The 19,889-nt window shown below is 37.1% G+C and overlaps 1 protein-coding gene across 3 annotated transcripts in view; it reads right to left on the bottom strand.

The window, feature by feature from the left end:
• Window positions 1–6,423: 6,423 nt before the first annotated feature.
• The window catches only part of LOC125661055 (uncharacterized), a 55,159-nt gene continuing 41,693 nt past the window's right edge, over window positions 6,424–19,889 (bottom strand). For 2 of the 3 annotated variants that reach the window (XM_056148156.1, XM_056148157.1), the window contains 3 exons: window positions 18,905–19,013; window positions 16,186–17,821; window positions 6,424–8,399 (listed from right to left, as the gene is read on the bottom strand). In XM_056148156.1, coding sequence (XP_056004131.1) covers window positions 8,350–8,399; window positions 16,186–17,788 — 1,653 coding nt within the window. In that variant the 5' untranslated portion in view covers window positions 17,789–17,821; window positions 18,905–19,013 and the 3' untranslated portion in view covers window positions 6,424–8,349. The remainder of the gene's footprint in view (window positions 8,400–16,185; window positions 17,822–18,904; window positions 19,014–19,889) is intronic. The other variant, XM_056148158.1, reaches the window with a different exon arrangement.

Genomic DNA, 19,889 nt, shown 5'->3' with positions numbered 1-19,889 from the left:
GGGGGGGGTGGGTATTAGTGAACGGGTGTATGTGACATATCGTGACATTGTATACTTAGACAATATTCCTTGCAATATTTGTTGGCGAGCTTGGAATGTTTGGAATAGTTGATTGATTGATTGAATATTGTTTAACGTCTCTCTCGAGAATATTTCACTCACCACTACCGGTGAAGAGTTGCAAACTTTAGGCCTATTCTCGGCGTTTATGCCCATTGAGCAGGAAGGGATCTATATCTTCCTACACCTGCTGTGACACGGGATCTCGGTTTTTGCGGTCTCATCCGAAGGACTGCCTCATTTAGTCGCCTCTTACGACAACCAGGGGGATACTGAGGATATATTCTAACCAGGATACTCACGGGACTCTGGAATAGTAATGTTTATATATGCTAATGTTGAATGAACTACAGCATACATTTTAGATATTAATTTCAAGAAGTAAATTTAGATGCAATGAGTATTATATTTACTGTCCCAATTTTATGATATAAATTACGTGAGTGGGATTATCCACTTTGATAATCAGAAAAATATAGTTTGTTGTGTTTTTCAAGAAAGGTGTGCTTATCATATCTGATACTACTTTTATAAATCCAAGTGTATCATTGTCGTATTGCGCAAAGATTTAACAAAATTCAATATGATGCGTATGACACCTGATTCGGATCGGTACGGGATGTATACATATATCCCATATCTTTGCTCCTCACGAAAATATTAACAGCTGTGAAGGAGAAATTTCAAACTTACTGTGCGACTATATATGCCCGAAGTGGCTTTAATCAAATTTGGATTCTAAAAACTTCTGACGAACTTTAGTAAACTTGAAATCGCAGAATTTTTCCCAAATCAATAACATCAAAACATATCACTTTTCAACACTATACACGACCATTCCTCATGATAAATTAAAGACTAAACTTGTTGATATCATAGACAGTTGCTTCTTCAACAAAAATGGAAAACGGAAATATTCATATCTAGTGATCAGTCATTCAAAAACTTACTTTATTAAATACCACTCTGATTCCATGCACACATGCTCCGATGTTGAAATAAAATATATGCTAGAGTTCCTCATTGACAGTATCTTCGTTGTCTTTTGTGATCAGGTCTTCCAACAGTCTGTTGGAATTCCCATGGGCACGAATTGTGCTCCTTTATTAGCTGACCTGTTTCTATATTCATATGAAGGAGACTTTATTCAAAAACTTCTACGTGAGAAGAATAAATCTCTCGCTGTGGCCTTCAATTCGACATTTCGATATATCGATGACGTTTTGTCTATTAACAATAATAACTATCATTCAAATGTCGATTTGATATATCCCTGTGAGCTCGAAATAAAGGACACCACTGAGTCGCCCACTTCGTCTTCATACTTAGATATTTCATTGAAAATAGACATTAACGGCAAATTGACAACTCAACTGTATTACAAACGGGGTGATTTCAGCTTCTCCATCGTCAACTTCACATATTTATGTAGCAATATCCCATTATCACCTGCATATATTGTTTAAATGTCTCAACTGATTCGATATACAAGGGCTTCTTCTGCGTACAGTCAGTTTTTAAATCGAGGTAAGCTACTGACAAACAGGTGGATGGTACAGAGGTTTCAACAGTCTCGATTGAAGTCAGCATTTCGCAAATTATATGGTCGTTATAACGATATAGTTCGTCAATAGAACCTATCATTGGGTCAAATGCTGTCTGACGTGTTTCATACCGATTGTGAAGCCGTTCTTGGCACACTGATTTTGACTGCGGATAACTCCGTTTACCTGAACAGGATATAGGGCTCACGGCGGGTGCGACCGGTCGACATGGGATGCTTACTCCTCCTAGGCACTTGAACCCACCTCTGGTGTGTCCAGGGGTCCGTGTTTGCCCAACTATATTTTTCGTTTTACTTGTAGGAGTTATAAGATTGATCACTGTTCGTTATCTTCACCTTTCATACAACTGCTGTGTCTTGATTCCGTTGTTTTGTACTCGCTGGTACAGTCATATTTTTGTGTACTCGCTGGTACAGTCATTGTCGTATATTCGCTGGTAGAGCCATTGTTGTGCACGCGCTGGTGTTGTCATTGTTGTGTACGCGCTGGTACATCTATTGCTATGTACGCGTTGGTACAGCCATTGTTGTGCACGTACTGGTGCATCCTTTAGTGTACACGTGCTGGTACACCCATTGTTGTGTACTCACTGGTACAGTCATTGTTGTGTATACAGCCATTATTGTGTCTCGCGGGTACAGTCATTGTTGCGGTAGGACCATTATACTACATGTCTACATAGACTATCATTCTGTAGTGACGGTTCTAAAGAATGCAAAAGGGATTTTACAATCAAGGATATTGCTCTCTCCGCCCTTCCTCCCCTTTCCTAAAAAAGAAGGGGGTGAGTGATGTTGAAGATCCCAAAATGGTTAAAAATGACGATTTTGTTAAGAATTTTCAACGGAGGAGAAGGGTTGTTCCTCCTCGTAACCCCCCCTTTAGACCCGCCATTGATATGATACCAAACGCCACAAAAATACCGTAAGACTAATATTAAGAGGTCTACCTTTGACGGGGACAGGTACACGTGATTGTTCATTAATATGGACCCGAGAAGTCGGGGCCTGGGGGAGGGACTTCAACTTATATACTTATTAACTAAACCGTGTCATATTCTGGAGTGGATGAATACAGTCGAGGGATTGACATATGTGTGTTGTATTAAATGTCTTTATATCACCTAAAATCAGGTTATTTTTACATTGACAGATTGACAACAGAGATATGACCTATTGGTCCATGTTTGCCCAACTATCTATTTGGTATTGCTTATAGCAGTTATGATATTGATCTCTGTTCGTTATCTTCGCCTTTCACTTTTGAAACCACTGTAACATTAGCATCATTTAGTACCCTGTCTCATTTTGAAAATTGATCATACGGAGGACATATTCACAGTTATCGAGTGCCTATTGGAATGAATTGTGACTTTCACTTTTACTACCAGCCATTGTGAGAAATAAAATCACAAACTCTAAATAAGCTTAGATATGGAGCCAGGATTTAAGAAATGAAACTTATAGTTCTTTATTTGATGCATGTATCAAATGAGACATTGGACGGAACATTTCATAAATACGCGTAGTGCATTCATGAAAAAAGTTACTGTGGAATGGATTATACGCCCAATGAAAAGTGCAATTGTTCAAAGCTGAATTGGATATGGCGGAAGAGAAGAAGTTGTGACTAGATGTATGCTGCATTGCGTTCGAGGAGACGTTGAACACTGGTTGTGTCGTAGGAAAGGTAGAATGCGATTCGGCTCCATTTCAACATCAAGTAAAATCACCTAAATCCCCTCGTTGATTGAGCCCCATCTAACGCAGTTCAATTCCATTAATATGTAGCAGATCAAAAGTCGCTGCTTGCCCCGTTATGTTGCCGGGGACTCGTGCTTATAATGCAAGGTGAAGATAAGGAACAGTGATCAATCTCAGAACTTCCACAACCAATACAAATAGATACTTGGGCAAACACGGACCCCTGGACACACCAGAGGTGGGATCAGGTGCCTAGGAGGAGCAAGCATCCCCTGTTGACCGGTCACACCCGCCGTGAGCCCTATGTCTATTTCTACCAGTCAGTGTACTACGTCATCGAGTTGCCCAATCTGCCACCTCATCACTAGCCTTATGTGTGATGTTTATTTTAATTGATTTGTGTTTTATTCATATCATTGGTTGTGTTTATCTTGGTAACATCAAACGAATGTATTTCGTTTACAATGTTTGTGTGGAAATTCCCGTTTTATAAATAACACTAGAATTAGAACGGGGAAGATGCATCAGCCACGGGTACCTGTAAAGTGCAAAACGAAATCGAAACGAAATCTACCGAAACGGAACGAAACCCACCGAAACGAAACCTACCGAAACGAAACGAACCATATTGTATTTAATTATAATAATTAAAAATGGTATCTGTGAAAGTCACCGCATATAAATATAATTCGCCTCCCATTTCATGTAGGCTTTCAGCTTGACTGATACAAAGTTTTAACCGTTGGAAAGGGGGTGTGGTGGGGTGGTTAGTAAGCACAAAGCACATATCAGGTGTTGATTAATAACCATGGACAATTAGTTTGGGATCCACGAATTTCAGAACGAAGGATTACAGGCTCAGAGGTCTGGGGAAACACATTATACAAGCGTAGGATCCGCCTTAGGGCATAAATACATGTTCAGTAGTTTTGCTCTAAAGGCAAATCTATGTATACATGTGGATATTGTGTATTTGTATGTAGTATATCAAATCGGTGGATTCTGAGTATGTCTTCCCGTTCTTCTTGTAATTTCTGCTTCCCTTGTTCATGAGCCTTTTGATTTTACAAAATGCTGACATAGAATTATATATAGACTTAGTACATATCAATAATAAGTTTTGATAACGCATGTATGCAAGGTGAAGATAACGAACAGTGATCAATCTCATAACTCCTATAAGCAATACAAAATAGATAGTTGGGCAAACACGGACCCCTGGACACACCAGTAGTGGAATCAGGGGCCTTGTAGGAGTAAGTATCCCCTGTTGACCGGTCACATCCGCCATGAGCCCTATATGTATCTTGCCGAATTGCATTAATGCAATGTGGTATATTATTGATTTTTTTCCAGTTTTGAAAGTACTCGCACCTCACCATTATATATAAATTGAGAGGTTGAGAGCTCCTTCTCAGACAACAGCTTCTTCAAACAATGTCTTTATGCCCAAAGGCGGATTCAACGCCAGCGCCCCACCTCTGTTTAGTGTGTTTCCCCAGATATCTGAGAGTGGAAGCGAAACTAATTGCACATGGTATTTCATAAACTTAGGAGATGTATTTCGTGCTTACTCACTCACCCCTTTCCAACTTTTAAAACCATTTGTATCATTCAAGCCGAAAGCCTAAATCAGAGAAGCGAATTTTATCTATATGCAGCAACTTTCAAAGATGTTTGAGATACCATTTTCGATCATTATGATTAGAATAGTCCGGTTATACAATCTGTTTTGTTTCGTTGGGTTTCGTTTCGTTTCGGTGGATTTCGTTTTGGTAGATTTCGCTTCGTTTCGATTTCGTTTCGCACTGTACAGGTACCCATCAACCACACAAATCGTAATCCCTATATCTTAATCAGGTAAACTTTGTAACCCGTAGTGTAAATACTAGTCTAACAATTGGTATGAACTACCTCAGTTTTTGCATTTTTGTGAGTATTTCCACTTTGAATAGGGCCTTCCTTTGAATAAACTTGAAAGCCCTTCACCCAAGGTTCCTTTGTACCAAGGTTGGTTGAAATTTGCCCTGTGGTTCTGGAGGAGAATATGAAGTTGTGAAAAGTTTACAATGACGATGACAGACAACGGACAAAATTTATTCAGAAAAGCTCACTTAAGCCTTCGACTCAGGTGAGCTGAAATCTCTATTCTTCACATATTTAATAACTTACCTGTTTGGTCCCACCCTGATACCAAAACCCCTACCCCTGGGATCAACAAATTTACAAATCTAGTAAATGACAACCTATTCTTTCTAAATATCCATTTTGCTTCAATTTCCTATCATTAACACACACACACAAAAATAGGTATATTAAGTGTTTTGCACATAAACAATATATAACAGGTCTGCCCCCAACCTGGGGTTAGAGCCTTACTCCTGGGATCATGAAATTTACAATTTACAACAGAGCTTCCTGCTCTGCATCACTATGCATTTAGTTTTTCTGACATGTTTGTTGTTCTTTATAAGATATTTGAAAATTGGTCAGTTTTGGGCGGTTTTTGCCTAACCCCTACGGTCCCAGGGGTGATGGAGTTCTGAAATTTACAAGCTATGTCCCACTTGTCCCAAATTTGAAAAGAATTGGATTAGTTGCTATGGAAAAAGTTAAAAGTGTTCAATTGTTAACGCACGACGCATATCGCAAAACGACAGATGGCAACCAATTCCAATAGGTCATCTGAGTAAACTCAGGTGACCCAATAAAAAATAAAATACCTGCTTGCCTCATCAACATTGGAAAAGTTTGGCCCGAAAAAACTACTTAATATAATGGGTTTTGGCCTTACGTAAAATCAACATTTGAATTCTTTACCACACACCGTATCATTTTTAATATGTTGTATAGCTATCTATAAAGAGTGTAGAACAATATATTTAAATGAAAGATTTTAAGATCGTTATCATAAAGTATTCTTAACGGGAAAGTATTGCTGCGTTAATGATACTTTCCGGTTAAGAGGGCTTTACACATTAACAACCGCATCTAACAGTTAAAGTATTTGCTAAAGACTCTTTAGGAGAATAAATCGTTTGTTAGACAGCAGAGACGCATTGCTTTTCTGCCAACAGTGACAAAATAAATTCAAATAAGATTCATTTTTATGTGATAATATTATATTCTAGCATAACATTCGTTGAACAATGCAATGTTAAATAACAGCTTTACAAGAAACCGGAGATCTAAGTGTATCAAAACTTCTGATAAAAACATCAAACTAAATGTAGTACTATAAAAATGTCTGATACAATCATCAAACTAAATGCGGTACTATACAAAACTTCGATACAATCATCAAACTTAATGTAGTAATATAAACTAGCATTCTAGAAGCCCTCTCACGGCCCGTAGGGCCGTGAGAGTGGAGCTCTACCTATAGGTAACACGTATATACATGTTTAAAAGGAAAATATAGAAAACTAATGAAAAATTCAACCATACTTATGGAACTTGAAAATTTTGGTCCCAATGGCGTCGATTCCAATACTATCGTGTGGACATGTATTTTTCCATTTTGAATCTTGTGTACCGAAGTTTACGTCGTACTAAGATGTTACATGAAATCCGTAAAAGCATGTAGATCTTATTTTCAGATGTATGTTTGTGTATTTGCTAAACACCGACGCTGAATATGACGTCACAATGCACTGTTCACATCAGTTGTATAGCGTTTCCCGCGTCTAATGAATAGGCGGATCAAAATGTCTAAAGTCAGAATACTTTGATTGAGCTCTGTCCTCACACGTTAGGTGCTAATATTTCGGGATATTTTTTGTCCTGTTATCGATCTAGATACTAATGCCATGTTGTGCTTCGCCCTCAAACACGGTTGCAAAAATTACTGTGCTACAACAATATTCAAAATTCATTATGTAGATTATGGTAAAAAGGAAAATTTGGGAACCAGGATTGGAAAGGTTTGAAATCAACTACTATTCGAGTAGACACTAGACCAGGGAAAAAGGCAAATTTATAATTAGGTTTAGGTCTTCAACCAAGTCAATTAAACGTAATGTCTATACAAATTCTGGTACAAAATAATATTCTTTTCACAACACCATTGTTGCACAGTGGAGTCGATATTTAGCTTGTTCTTATCAACATACACCAGAGACAATTACGTTTGTGGAATCTGATTCACGCCCCCAAAAGGATTCACTCAACTTAGAATTAAATTTCAAACAGAAATAGTCTCCTTGTCCGTAATATATAGCAATGTTAAAGTCCAACGCTTTTGCCATTTTAGTTGATGATAGGAGATCATTTTCTTTGATAGTTCATCAGAAATTTTGTCTGGAAACACAGGTGGAGAGTGGAAGGTGATGTGGTGAGAAGTTGTCGGTGAATGGTTAACATCAATGTCACAACAATCTCCTTGTTGATGATAGTAATATTGACATTTAAAAAACATGGAAAAACTACCACACGTCTTTTTTTATTCAAGAAACAACACTTCCCCTAAAACACATTGAAAAAAGTGTTACACATCACCGAAAACAAACATTATCTCAACAAGTTAAAATTAAAGTCACAGCTAATTCCTTTATTCATGCTTCTAATGCTGACATGTTCAAAACATGGTCAAACTATCACATGTGTGTTTTTATTTAACAAAATAGCATTTCCACCCTACCCCATCCACTCCAACCACAAAAAGTCACGAACTTCATTATGTGAAATTCTAAAGGAGAAATACACTCAGGTGACATTAACTATACTTTGATTGCAGGACCAGAAATGACACTTATTGGACCTAGTTCTTTTCATAAAACACATCTGTATTATTTCACTGTAATTACCCAAACACCTTATCCATCTTTATTCTCACTGGTCTCCTCTAAATTTTGATCATCGCCGTTTTCCTCTACACCATTATCTTCAGTGGTTCCTGCTTCAGCAGTGTCCTCGTCATCAGGATCAAATTCCTCACTGCTAACCTTAGACTTCAGTTCCCCGCTGTCTTCTTCAGTTTCGGACACTTCACTGATTTCCAGCTATGTGCCAGATTCCTGAACCTACTCATAACTTGAAGCTTTTGTGATATCCGCATCTCTGTCTGGATTATCTGAAGTTTTCATGGAATAAGGAAAGTGATCAATCGATTATAGATCCTACACCGAAAGAAATTTTAATATGGACAATGAAATTTTTTGTCTACTGCATGTAGAAGTTTGAACCAGTTGTGCAGCATACAATTCTTTAGAAGTGCGCCTGAGTTCTAATGATTGTGTTATTAATTGTAAATCATAAAATGTCATGCATTATGTGATTTGAAAGACGTTACAAGAGACCCATTTCGCTAGACCCAGTTTACCACATATACCAACATTAGATCTAAATACGCGTGACATTACTAGTAAGGTGAAATGATTATGTATTTTTCTGAGAGGGAGGTCCATCGGAATTTTAGGAACGACCTGTATTCATAACGGGGGGAAATCGGAAAACGCAAACAAGGTTTTTCTACTAAGTGATATTACAACCTTGCGCTTTGACCTTGACAATTAGAATATATTCTCCACTTGACATATAACCAAGTCTAACGGTCTAGTGGCATCGGTTCGGTCTGTATGCTGCCTACAAGGTTTTCATATTAGGTGATACTAAGAGATTGACCTTGAACAATAAAATGTGTCCTCCAATTGGCATCAGGAGTATGTATACCAAGTTTGATGGACCAAGTCCAAATGATTTGGTCTGTATTCTGTCTATATGATTTTTCTATTAAGCAATACTATAATGCATTGTGGTTATGATTTTTTTTCCTGCAATGCTAGGTACATGTACCTTTATCACACGATGAAACAACAAAGAAAGCATTTTATTGTTTAAGTATGTATTGCCTTTGACACGCGTATAAAAATCGTAGCAGTAACAGTTATTCCCGAACCAAAAAATGAGTTTGCATTCTGCAATATTTATGACAGAGAGAACATACGTAGAACAAATATGGCAATCTCAGTATCAGGTGTTTTCTAGGGCGACACTCCTTTGACCATAAAACAGCTTTTTTTCACTACTTCCTGAGAAAAAGGCCCCAACCTTGTAACTGATTTTTGAGTTTATCTCGAATTCTTCCCACAAAACACAGAATATTCATTAACTATCTTACAGAATAATCATTGAAGTTACTATTGTCACCCATTTTTAATGTGGACAAGGGTACCGCAAACGGTACAATATACTCCTGTCGTACGGTGAAATTGAACCTGAAAGCATAGTGTGCACTCTGAATTGATACAATACACATTCTGAATAGAAAAACCTTAAAGTGGGTCATTGTGCACCAATCCATCTGACATGTGAACTGATTATGTACTTCCCCCGGGGTGAGGTTGGAACAAAATGTTGGTACAATATCTATGATAATAAAAAGTACAGGAAACCATTTGATCTACATTTAGCCCTTAAGTAGGCCATTTAAGTCGAAATGTTTGATGAACAAATATCAGGAAAATATCTGTATCCATTATAAAAAAGCCTGGAAAACTGTCTGACCTATTATTAGTCCAAAAGTAGGTCAATGATGGACCAATCAAGCTGAAAAGCAAACTGAAACTGTATTCCGCTGGAAGGAAGCCTTTGACTAGCTATCAGGGCAATATTCATATCCGTTTGGAAAAAAAAACCTGGAAACTGTTTGACCTATTTTATGTCCAAAAGTAGATCAAGGATGGACCAATCCTGCTGAAATGCAAACTGAACTTATTCTCCTCAAAAGGGAAGCCAATGACTAAATGTCTCCGTAATGAAAAAAAGCCCGGGAAACTGTTTGATCTATTTTTAGTTTCAAAAGTACGTCAAGGATGGATCAATCCAGCTGCACTGCAAACTGAACTGATATTTCTCTTGGGGGAAGCCTTTGACTAAATATCAGGGTAATATCTATATCCGTAATTAATGGAGAGAAAAAAATAGCTAAAACGAATCACTGATGCGTATGGCCGAGTTGCATTTTGGAAAATTATGCACGCTTGCATTCACGAAGTAAAAACATCTACTTATTTAATATAGTTTATAAATTTGAAGCTCCGAATGGCCGCAATAGGTATCTAATGTGATAATGACCTTGACCTTTGGATTCCAAAAGCAACATTAATCTTGAATACCATCAGGATTTGAAGTATGTTAAATATTCACCAGCAAGTACATGTGTAAAGGTTAGAGGCAAGCTCAAATCTACAGTATATAGAGAAAAAGATACCTTGACCTTTGACCTTTTGACCTCAAAATAAATAGGAACCTTCCTCTTTTGGATATGATCAAAATATGCAAGTCTGACGAAGACACACCAAGTAGTATGAAAATTAGAGACAAGACAAGCTCAAATATATGGCATTTAGTGACAAAGTGACCTTGAGCTTTTACCTTTTGACCTTAAAATAAGTAGGAGCCTACCTCGCTTGGATGTCATCATGTTATGTAAGTCTCACAAAGATGCATCAAAAAGTATCAAAGTTACAGACCGGACAAGCTAAGTGTGGACGTCGCCCGCTTGCTCACCCACGTGCCCGTCCGACTGCACACCCATCCTTCGCCAATTTAACGTAGGTCGCGGGTTTGCTTACGTCATCGTTCTCAGGTTCGCAAATCCCACGACTCGACGTCTTTTTACGTACACATTCAATTGTGACGTAACAGTTGTCTGAATACCGTACACATGGGTTATTGAATGTATATAAAGAACGTAATACTTTACCGATATCACAAAATTATATATTACCAACAAGTGTTATCAAAGTAGAACATACTTCGTTTGATTTTGTTAAGTCTTTCATTTATGGTGCAAAATTTCGGCTAGTAATATGTTTTATATTGTAACTGTATAAAGTTTAGCAGCGGACAACTTGGGGAGGTGAGACGACTGGATATGTTGGGTATGCTTTTATAAGCGTTTTTAGAACCCGAGAAAAATCGGACGGGAGTTTCCCAGTTAATGAAAGTTTTATTCAGAGATTTGACGCTTTTATGGCGGACATTTGAAAATGACGAGTTCATAATTTTATTCCTACCCCATCATACGTGAAGATCGGACAACATTGAATAATTAAAAGCGTTGGGCAGGGATAGCCTATAAAGAAATGTTTCAATGTGTCCTGCTGCAAATGTCTCTGAAAACATTTCCAAAACCCCTGCGAAAATTTGAGCAGGGGTTGCCTATAAACGTACGAGAGAGAGAGAGAGAGAGAGAGAGAGAGAGAGAGAGAGAGAGAGAGAGATTTGATCATATTTACAAAAGAATGCCGGTATTGGAGAACAGCAAACTAACAATACATGTATTCTAGCAAAGTTGATCCTTTCAACTACCCACCTCAAGTAGTGTTTGAAACTCGCTGTAAAATTAGCTAGACATGTAGGGCTGACTGCTTGTAAAAAATGTTAGCCCTGCCAAAGACCTACTTGCCTGGATATTTTAAAATTACTTTTACATGTATCTATCTTCTAATGAAATACAATGGACCTAATTCGTTTCTAGTACATTATATTGTATTGAAATTTTATATACGGTAAGATATGCATTAAAATGTACTAAATTGACGAGGTCTGTCCATTTAGTTACAGGTACAATAATAAAGTTGAGTCATCTAAATTTTCTTTAGCAGAAATTTTATCACGTCCGATCGGGCAACTATACCAAAAAATATATTCGCCCGTGTGTCTCGGGCGGTCGGACTCACGGTTATTTCAAACAATGCGTAAATATTTAGTCGAAAAGTAGAAAAACAAATAGCTGACGTTTTAAGTGAATCTGCAATACAAGTTAAAAATACTTATAATTTTAAACTGCATTCATGTTTTCAAAGAGTTATTTGGTTTGGGAAAGTGAGCATTTGTATGTGTTTGTGAGTTTTTTTTTTAATAAACATAAATCTATTGCAAAAATAGAAAGAAATTTAGTTGTATTTCTGGTTAGAATATTAAGACATGATTAAACTGCATGTATATGAAATTAAACATTTAACCTTAATGGGATTCAAAAATAAAATTACACTATTACATATAGGCTATATTAGTTTAGTCACTGTTAATGCGAGCATGCGGTCGCAAAAGAATAAAAGAATTTCAATGATTAGCCGCACAACACAATTTAGATATATAGCTCAATGTATATACACATTTATATATATTAAGAAATTTTGCGATTGACATTTTGTAAATAATTGATCATTTTGTCCATACATATTTGATTTCCCCTTCAAAACTAGGAGTCCAGGAGTCAATAACGTTGTTTTGAGTTCTTTTTGAAGTGATGCATGGAAAGTAAATGAATAACGTTGTTGAATGACGTCGCGAATATTTGTAACACTATTTGTTAAAAACTGTTGCTTTGATGGTTTTTATCAAACTTTGACATCTTTTTCTTAAAAAAAAAAAAAACGAACTCGAATACCCCATATTTTTTTTCATAAATATTTTTCAAATTATTTTTGTTTCGCTTTGATATTAATTTTATCAAGATGAACAGCACCATAGTCTGTCTATTTTAAGTTGAATTATGCAATGAATAAAGTAAATCACAATTATTTTCTATATAATTCAATGGTAAACAGTGTCGCTACCGTGAAACAATGGTGTATTTAAGACGTAATTACTAAAAAAACCGTGCTGTTGAATGAAAAATAATTAATATATACATTATCAAGATACATCGGTCAAATTTTCAGATGGGGTTTTCGAGTGAGAAAAAAAGGTCTCTAAACCCGTGACCTACGTTAAAAGCCGAGATCTACTACGGAACTCGATTTAAAAGCCTTGAAAACAGTTTGACCTATTTGTTTCCAAAAAGTAGGTCAAGGAAGTACCAAACCAGCTGAAATACATTCTGAACTTGTATTCATCTGAGAGGAAGCCTTTGCTTAAATACCATGCCAATATATGTATCAGTAATGAAAACAAAAAAGCCCGGAAAACTGTTTTGACCTATTTTTTTCCAAATAGTACGTCAGGGATAGACCAATCCAGCTGGAATGCAAACTGAACTTGTATTCCTCCGAGAGGAAGCCTTTGACAAAATATCAGGGCAATATATGTATCCGTAATGAAAAAAGCCCGGAAAACTGTTTTGACCTATTTTTTTCCAAATAGTACGTCAGGGATGGACCAGTCCAACTGAAATGCAAACTGACCTTGTATTCCTCTGAGAGGAAGCCTCTGACAGACTGACTTTGTATTCCTCAGAGAAGAAGCCTTTGACTAAATATCAGGGCAATACCTCTATCTCTAATGAAAATAATACCCGGAAAACTGTTTGACTTATTTTTAGCTCAAGTGTAGGTAAAGGATGGACCAATCCTGCTGAAATGCAAACCGACCTTGTATTCATCTGAGAGGAAGTATTTGACTAACTATCAGGGCAATATCTGTATTTGCAAAGCAAAAAGCTCAGAAAACTGTTTGACCTATTAATTCCAAAAAGTTGGTCAAGGATGGGCCAATCCAGCTGTAATGCAAACTGAACTTTTATTCCTCAGAAAGGAAACCTTTGACTAAATACCAGGGGAATATCGGTATATGTAATGAAAAAGAAGCCCGGGAAACTGTTTGACCTCCTTTTAGCTTAAAAGTAGGTGAAGGATGGAGCAATCCAGCTGCAATGCAAACTGAACTTGTATTCCTCCGAGAGGAAGCCTTTGACTAAATATCAGAGCGATATCTGTGTATATAATAAAAGCAGCCCGGAAAACTATTTTACCTCCTTTTAGTCCTAATTTAGGTCACGGATGCACGAACCTATCCAGCTGAAATGCAATCTGAACTCGTATTCCTATGAAAGGAAGCTTATGTGTAAATTCCAGGGCAATATCTGTATCTGTAACGGAAAAAAGCACGGAAAACTGTTTGACCTACTTATATCCCTAAAGACGGTCAAGGATAAACCAATCCAGCTGAAATGCAAATTCGATCTTACAATTGTTGAGGGAGATATTGTGACCGAATTTCAAAGTTGTAAATGCATCCGTTGAGGAAAAAAAGTCCGGAAACATGATCCGGGATGGACGGACGGACGACCAGTCAGTTGGACTGACGCATGGACAGCGCAATAACATAATACGTCCAATGCAAGGTGAAAATAACGAACAGTGATCAATCTCATAACTCCTTTAATCTAATGACAGGAGTATAAAAAAAAAAAGAAAAGCAAGAGACCCACGTGCCACATCGATCACCTGAGTCATCTTGGCACATATTTAAAGATTTTCCCTAAAATCCACACATAAAACTTTGATCCCTCTTGTGGCTCCTGCCTACCCCATTTGTCCATGATTATAAAAAGTTGAATCTGCACAATGTCAGGAAGCTTTCATGTACATGAAATTTCTTTGGCCCAATGGTTCTTGATGGGATTTTTAAAGATTTTTTCTATAGATAAGTATTTAAAAAAATAATCCCATATTGTGGCCCCATTGTACTCCTCGAGTGGAGTGGGAGTATGATTTGACAAACTCGAATATGCACTATGCCAGAAAGCCTTCATGTAAATGTCAGCTCTTCTGGCCCAGTGGTTCTTGAGATTTTTAAATTGCCCTTCCCTATTTTTACATTTTTATGATTAGCTCCCCTTTGAAGGGGGCATGGCCCTTCATTTGAACGAAGTTGAAAACCCTTCACCAAAGGCTGCCTTTTGACAAGTTTGGTTGAAATGGTTCTGGAGAAGAAGTCGAAAATGTAAAACCTTTACAGACAAACGACGGACAACAGGCGATCAGAAAAGCTTACCTGAGCTAAAAACACAATAGTTTTGAAATAGTTAATTCATGACTTATTTAAACTTCATTAATATTTTATTGATAATAGGGCATGGACACGATTTGAGCTGACAGTTTCAAATTTTACTTTTCCATTGTCATTGTTCGCAATGTTTAATTAAAGGTTTTCTAATGGTCAACCAAAATTTGGATATCTGTTTTTGAGTTACACCCGGAATTCTTTGTTATGTAAACAAGGCTCGCCATCTCTTTTCCGCGAATCAGAACCTAAAATAGTTTATCAAATTTACACGAATCAAAATTTCACTATTTCAAAGTCATCGTGAAAATATAATTATTTAAACTTATATAAAAAAGTCAGCTTGTGAAAGTATAACTCTTAATTGTTAATGCAAAAAATTTAGTCAGTGAAACGATTTACACGATTTCTGAGTTACTGGTCACACATCGATGTTGCACCTTTGTTTATATTCAAGTAAATACGCGACTCTCTGCTGTATGTGACCGTAATAGTCCACCCCAAGGCGTTACCCTATCTTTTGTACCTGTATAAAACAACCACCTGTCTAAAGCGACCAACAATCGTGATTTTTATAACATTTCGTGTGATTTTACGAAATTTTACCTTATTTCAGTCGAGCATGACTAATCTGGGAATTATCGTCCCTAACACTTTTGAAATGCACGAATAATAGTTCGGCTGTCATCTTGTTTAGTCGACAAACTAACTCAATCATAATACCCTAGCCATCAACTGGTTAACGTATAATCAACACAGGGTCGGATGAGGTTAATTAACAAAACATGAGTTGTTGTTTATTTAATTAAATCAAGAATCGGGGAATCAAAATTCATTGCATTCATAGTTGTGAATTTCGACAGACTTTGAGATTTGCGGTAGATCGGCCGTATAACTTTATGATAAAAGCTTACTTTGTATCAAATTTTCGCGGATTTATGTTCCGCGATTCGGAAATCGTCGCGAACAGAGCGGAAATTGGATACACGCGGATAAAACCTGATATATGGTATATCTGATATTGTAGAGTAAACTACAGTACTGCTAGTACTTACCAGTCAGAGAGTACCTCCTATGTATATATCTGGTATAGTGCAATTAACTACAGTACTACTAGTACTTACCAGTCAGAGAGTACCTCCTCTGTGTATTTCTATATACAAACACTCTGTTGGTGTCCGATGATCCGACCCAGAGAAGATGCGTTTTATCATCATAGTTCAGGCTGCGTGGTTCGTTTATCCCGTGTTCTGGTGTCAGTAACAGAGACAGGAAGTGACCGTCCTTGTCTATCATCTGTACTGTGTCGGTGTCCTCATCACACACCAGGATGTGCAACCGCGCGTCTGTGCATATTCCTTGTGGTGATAGTGATGATCCTGATTGAGGTCCTGTGTAGGAGAATCGATGTCTCCCCCCGCGCTTTGTCACCACTACACGTTCCTCGTCAGACACAACGATATCACCGTTTTTATTCTCTGTGATATAATGAGGATGACTATACAGCATGTGACCTGTGTTGTCGTGTTGTATGGTCAGGATCCGTTGACCACTACTGTTGTACCGAGCTACCTTGGATGTATATGTAATAGTCTTTGACATCCCGACCATCAATTCTCCAGTGGACGGGGAGCAGTATACACACAGTGGTATCCATCTCGATTTCATCCTTAACAGTGTGCTGACTGTTTCATTGTCCGCAGACAGCTTTTTTATGTTACGTTTCCTGTCTATATAAATCAGTTCACCAGAATTGTTCACTGTGTGTAGTCCCATTTCACACAGTCTTGTTCTATTTGTCACACGGTGTATAGTGCCTCCTGATGTGCCTATCAGGATAAGTCTGTCTATATCAGAGACCCAGACCCGGTCTGACATCACACAGGATATGTGTGACACCTCACTAACATCTTTCACATAGACAGAAGTGTGTGATACAGGTGTGGACGTCAGTTTCACACACTCATCTATTTCTACGTGTCGTTTTGCTGTTGTCATTTGGATTTCTGGGATTCCCCGCAATAACTGGGGAAGATTAGGGGTGTCCTTCATCTGGGGGACACGACTGGTCTTTATAAACAGGAGGAATTGTACCGCTCTGTTTGCTGATTGCTCATATCTGTCTTCATAGTTCTGTATGTGGGTGAGGTGTCTGCTCATTTTTCTCTTCTGGTGTTGTATTCTATCAATCAATAAACCTCGGTATCTTTTAACATCACACACCACAGTATTAATCACATTCTTCAGTTTCTGGGCTTTTGTTGACATCAGCAGTGACTGACGGTGACATATTTGTGGGGGACAAGTTTTGATATCAGTTTGGATTCTTGCCAGGAGAACACCACAGTTATAGAGAGTCTCACTTCTGATGTTGTCAATTATTCCTCTGTGTTGTTGTCGCTTTATTTGATATACTGTTCTAAAATCCTGTATTTGGTGTTGTCGGTGCTCTAAATATCGGAAATAGACAGAGAGTTCACACGACTGACAAAACATTTCACAGAACCGATCTGGATGTCTGACACATATCTCTTGTCTGGGGATGTAGTCAAACTTCTCACGGTAAATCACAACATCATGGTGTTTGGTATGTAGATCAATGACATGTTTCTCTTTACACTGTAAACACAGATCACGTTTACATGTATTACAGTAACACTCAGTGTCCCCCTGACATTGAGAACATTGTCGTACTTTTACTTTAGTGCTGATTCCTAGTGTTTCCATGATATGGAGTGTGTAGGTCTTTAGGAGAACAGTCTACAGAAATTAAACATACAGTATTATGTTAAATCATATAGAATGTTACATGCATTAAAATTAATTATATTTCGTTATATTTCAAGCTTCATATCATTTAGAATATAAACATTTTAACATTTATTCGATGCATTCAAGTGATCTACAAAATTTACATTTTCTGACGGATTTCAATTGACCTGTTTTGACAAGTGCATTTCTTGAATGCTAAGACCAAAGACTGAAATTGTTCTGCTTCAACTTGTATTCAAGTCAAAATTAGGGTCGGTTCGTAGGAAATAAACAATATTGTTTGTGGTCCACAACGCTCACCTGAGTCACTTGCTGATACAGAGATGTGCCTGATAAGCTTAGAACACTGATAGTGGGACAAAAATGATCGAAAACATGTCCCTAGTCAATTGTATACATTAAATGCCTTTACACCTTTGGTAAAGGGTTCCTGTTAAATACTTATTTAATTTCAATGAAGTATCGGTAGCATTAAAATATGTTATTGAAAATTACATTGTGTTTTACACGTAAACACTAGATGCCAAGTTGAGTCTCACCCTGGAATAAGACATTTACTCAAGAAATTTACAATTTGGCTAGAGGCATTCCTACTCTACATGACTATGCATTTATACTTCATTACAGATCTGTTGTTGAAGAGGGGAACATTTGAGAAAATTGGTCAATTTCAATCCTTTTGGCCCATCCCTCCCTGTACGCCCGAGGGGTGCTAGAATCATGTAATATACAATGATCCACCACTCCGTGTCCAAAAGATGCTTCATATCATATTTAAAAAGAATTGGCTAGGAAATTATCCATACGTTAAAAATACTCAATTGCTAACACACGACGATGGACGCAGATTTTCAATAATAGGTCACCTGAGTGACTCAGGTGACTTTAAAATGTTCTTTGTACAACAGCAGTTTAGTTTGATCTTTGAACAATATGTTGTCTACAGCTTTAGACGGCACATTCAATTTTAAATCAAACAAAACATGTTGTTCTCAGATCCAGTCAATAAATGTATAATTGTAAATTCTTTTAACTGTTAAGAAATTTACATGTACGACATAATATACAAACCTATGCAGTAACTCGTTTATGGCCCTAAACATGGTTAAAACAGTAAATGAGAGTTTGATTAACGTTGAATCTCCTCTACTTAAGGCTACTCTGTGTTGTCAAACTGATGCTGAAGGAGGAAATATGAAAAAGTTACAATGGATGGCAAAAAGATAAACTTTGAATACATATGCTCACGTCAATTTTCAACTCAAGAAGTCGAAACACCGTGAACCTAAACACAACATTATTTTTTCTTCAAAAGAAGAACGAGTTAAACGTGTTTCTGAAACTTTATGTTCCAGTGTGGTTACTTTCATTATTTGTAAATTTGACTGTAATCTTCATTAATGAGTTTGACCTTAATCATGCAAATTATTTAACATTCGTATTGTTGTACGATTTTTTTTTAGATGCCTGACCATCTTATTGGAAAAACAAGATACCCTTGGGTCACATCGCTCACCTGAGTCACATTGGCTCTACCTTTGTTCAGCTGTTGTGATTATTAAAATATATCTTATCAATCTTTATGCCCATGAGGAATGCTGATCCCATATTTTTGCCCAAAAGGATAACAACATAACTGAACATCCACTTAATACAGAAGTCAATATGACTAACATGATCTTGCTGTTCTGGAGAAGATCAAGGGCATGGTATGATTCTGTACTATAGGAAATTGCTGGGCTATATGCATAATGTGAAAGCTCGATATCAAATAGTTCAGGAGATATTGATTAGATAATATTTCTATCAAAAGGTCAGACTTCCAGATCAGGGTCACCATGTCAAATACAAATTATAACAAGGTCTTGCCATAAAGAATTTACACAAAACATGGACGCTTTAACTAAATAATTCAGGATACATTGGTTAGGTCAGATTTCTGTGAAAGTTAGTCAAGGTCACAAGATCAAATACAATTTTATCATAATATCTTGTCAACATGAATCTGTATACAAAATATGAAAGCCCTAGCTGGAAGAGTTCTTAGGATATTTAA

The sequence above is a fragment of the Ostrea edulis genome, chromosome 8 (assembly GCF_947568905.1).
Source record: "Ostrea edulis chromosome 8, xbOstEdul1.1, whole genome shotgun sequence".
NCBI lineage: Eukaryota > Metazoa > Mollusca > Bivalvia > Ostreida > Ostreidae > Ostrea > Ostrea edulis.
The sequence above is the reverse complement of the archived record's forward strand: the minus strand, read 5'-3'. Positions and strand labels throughout refer to the sequence as shown.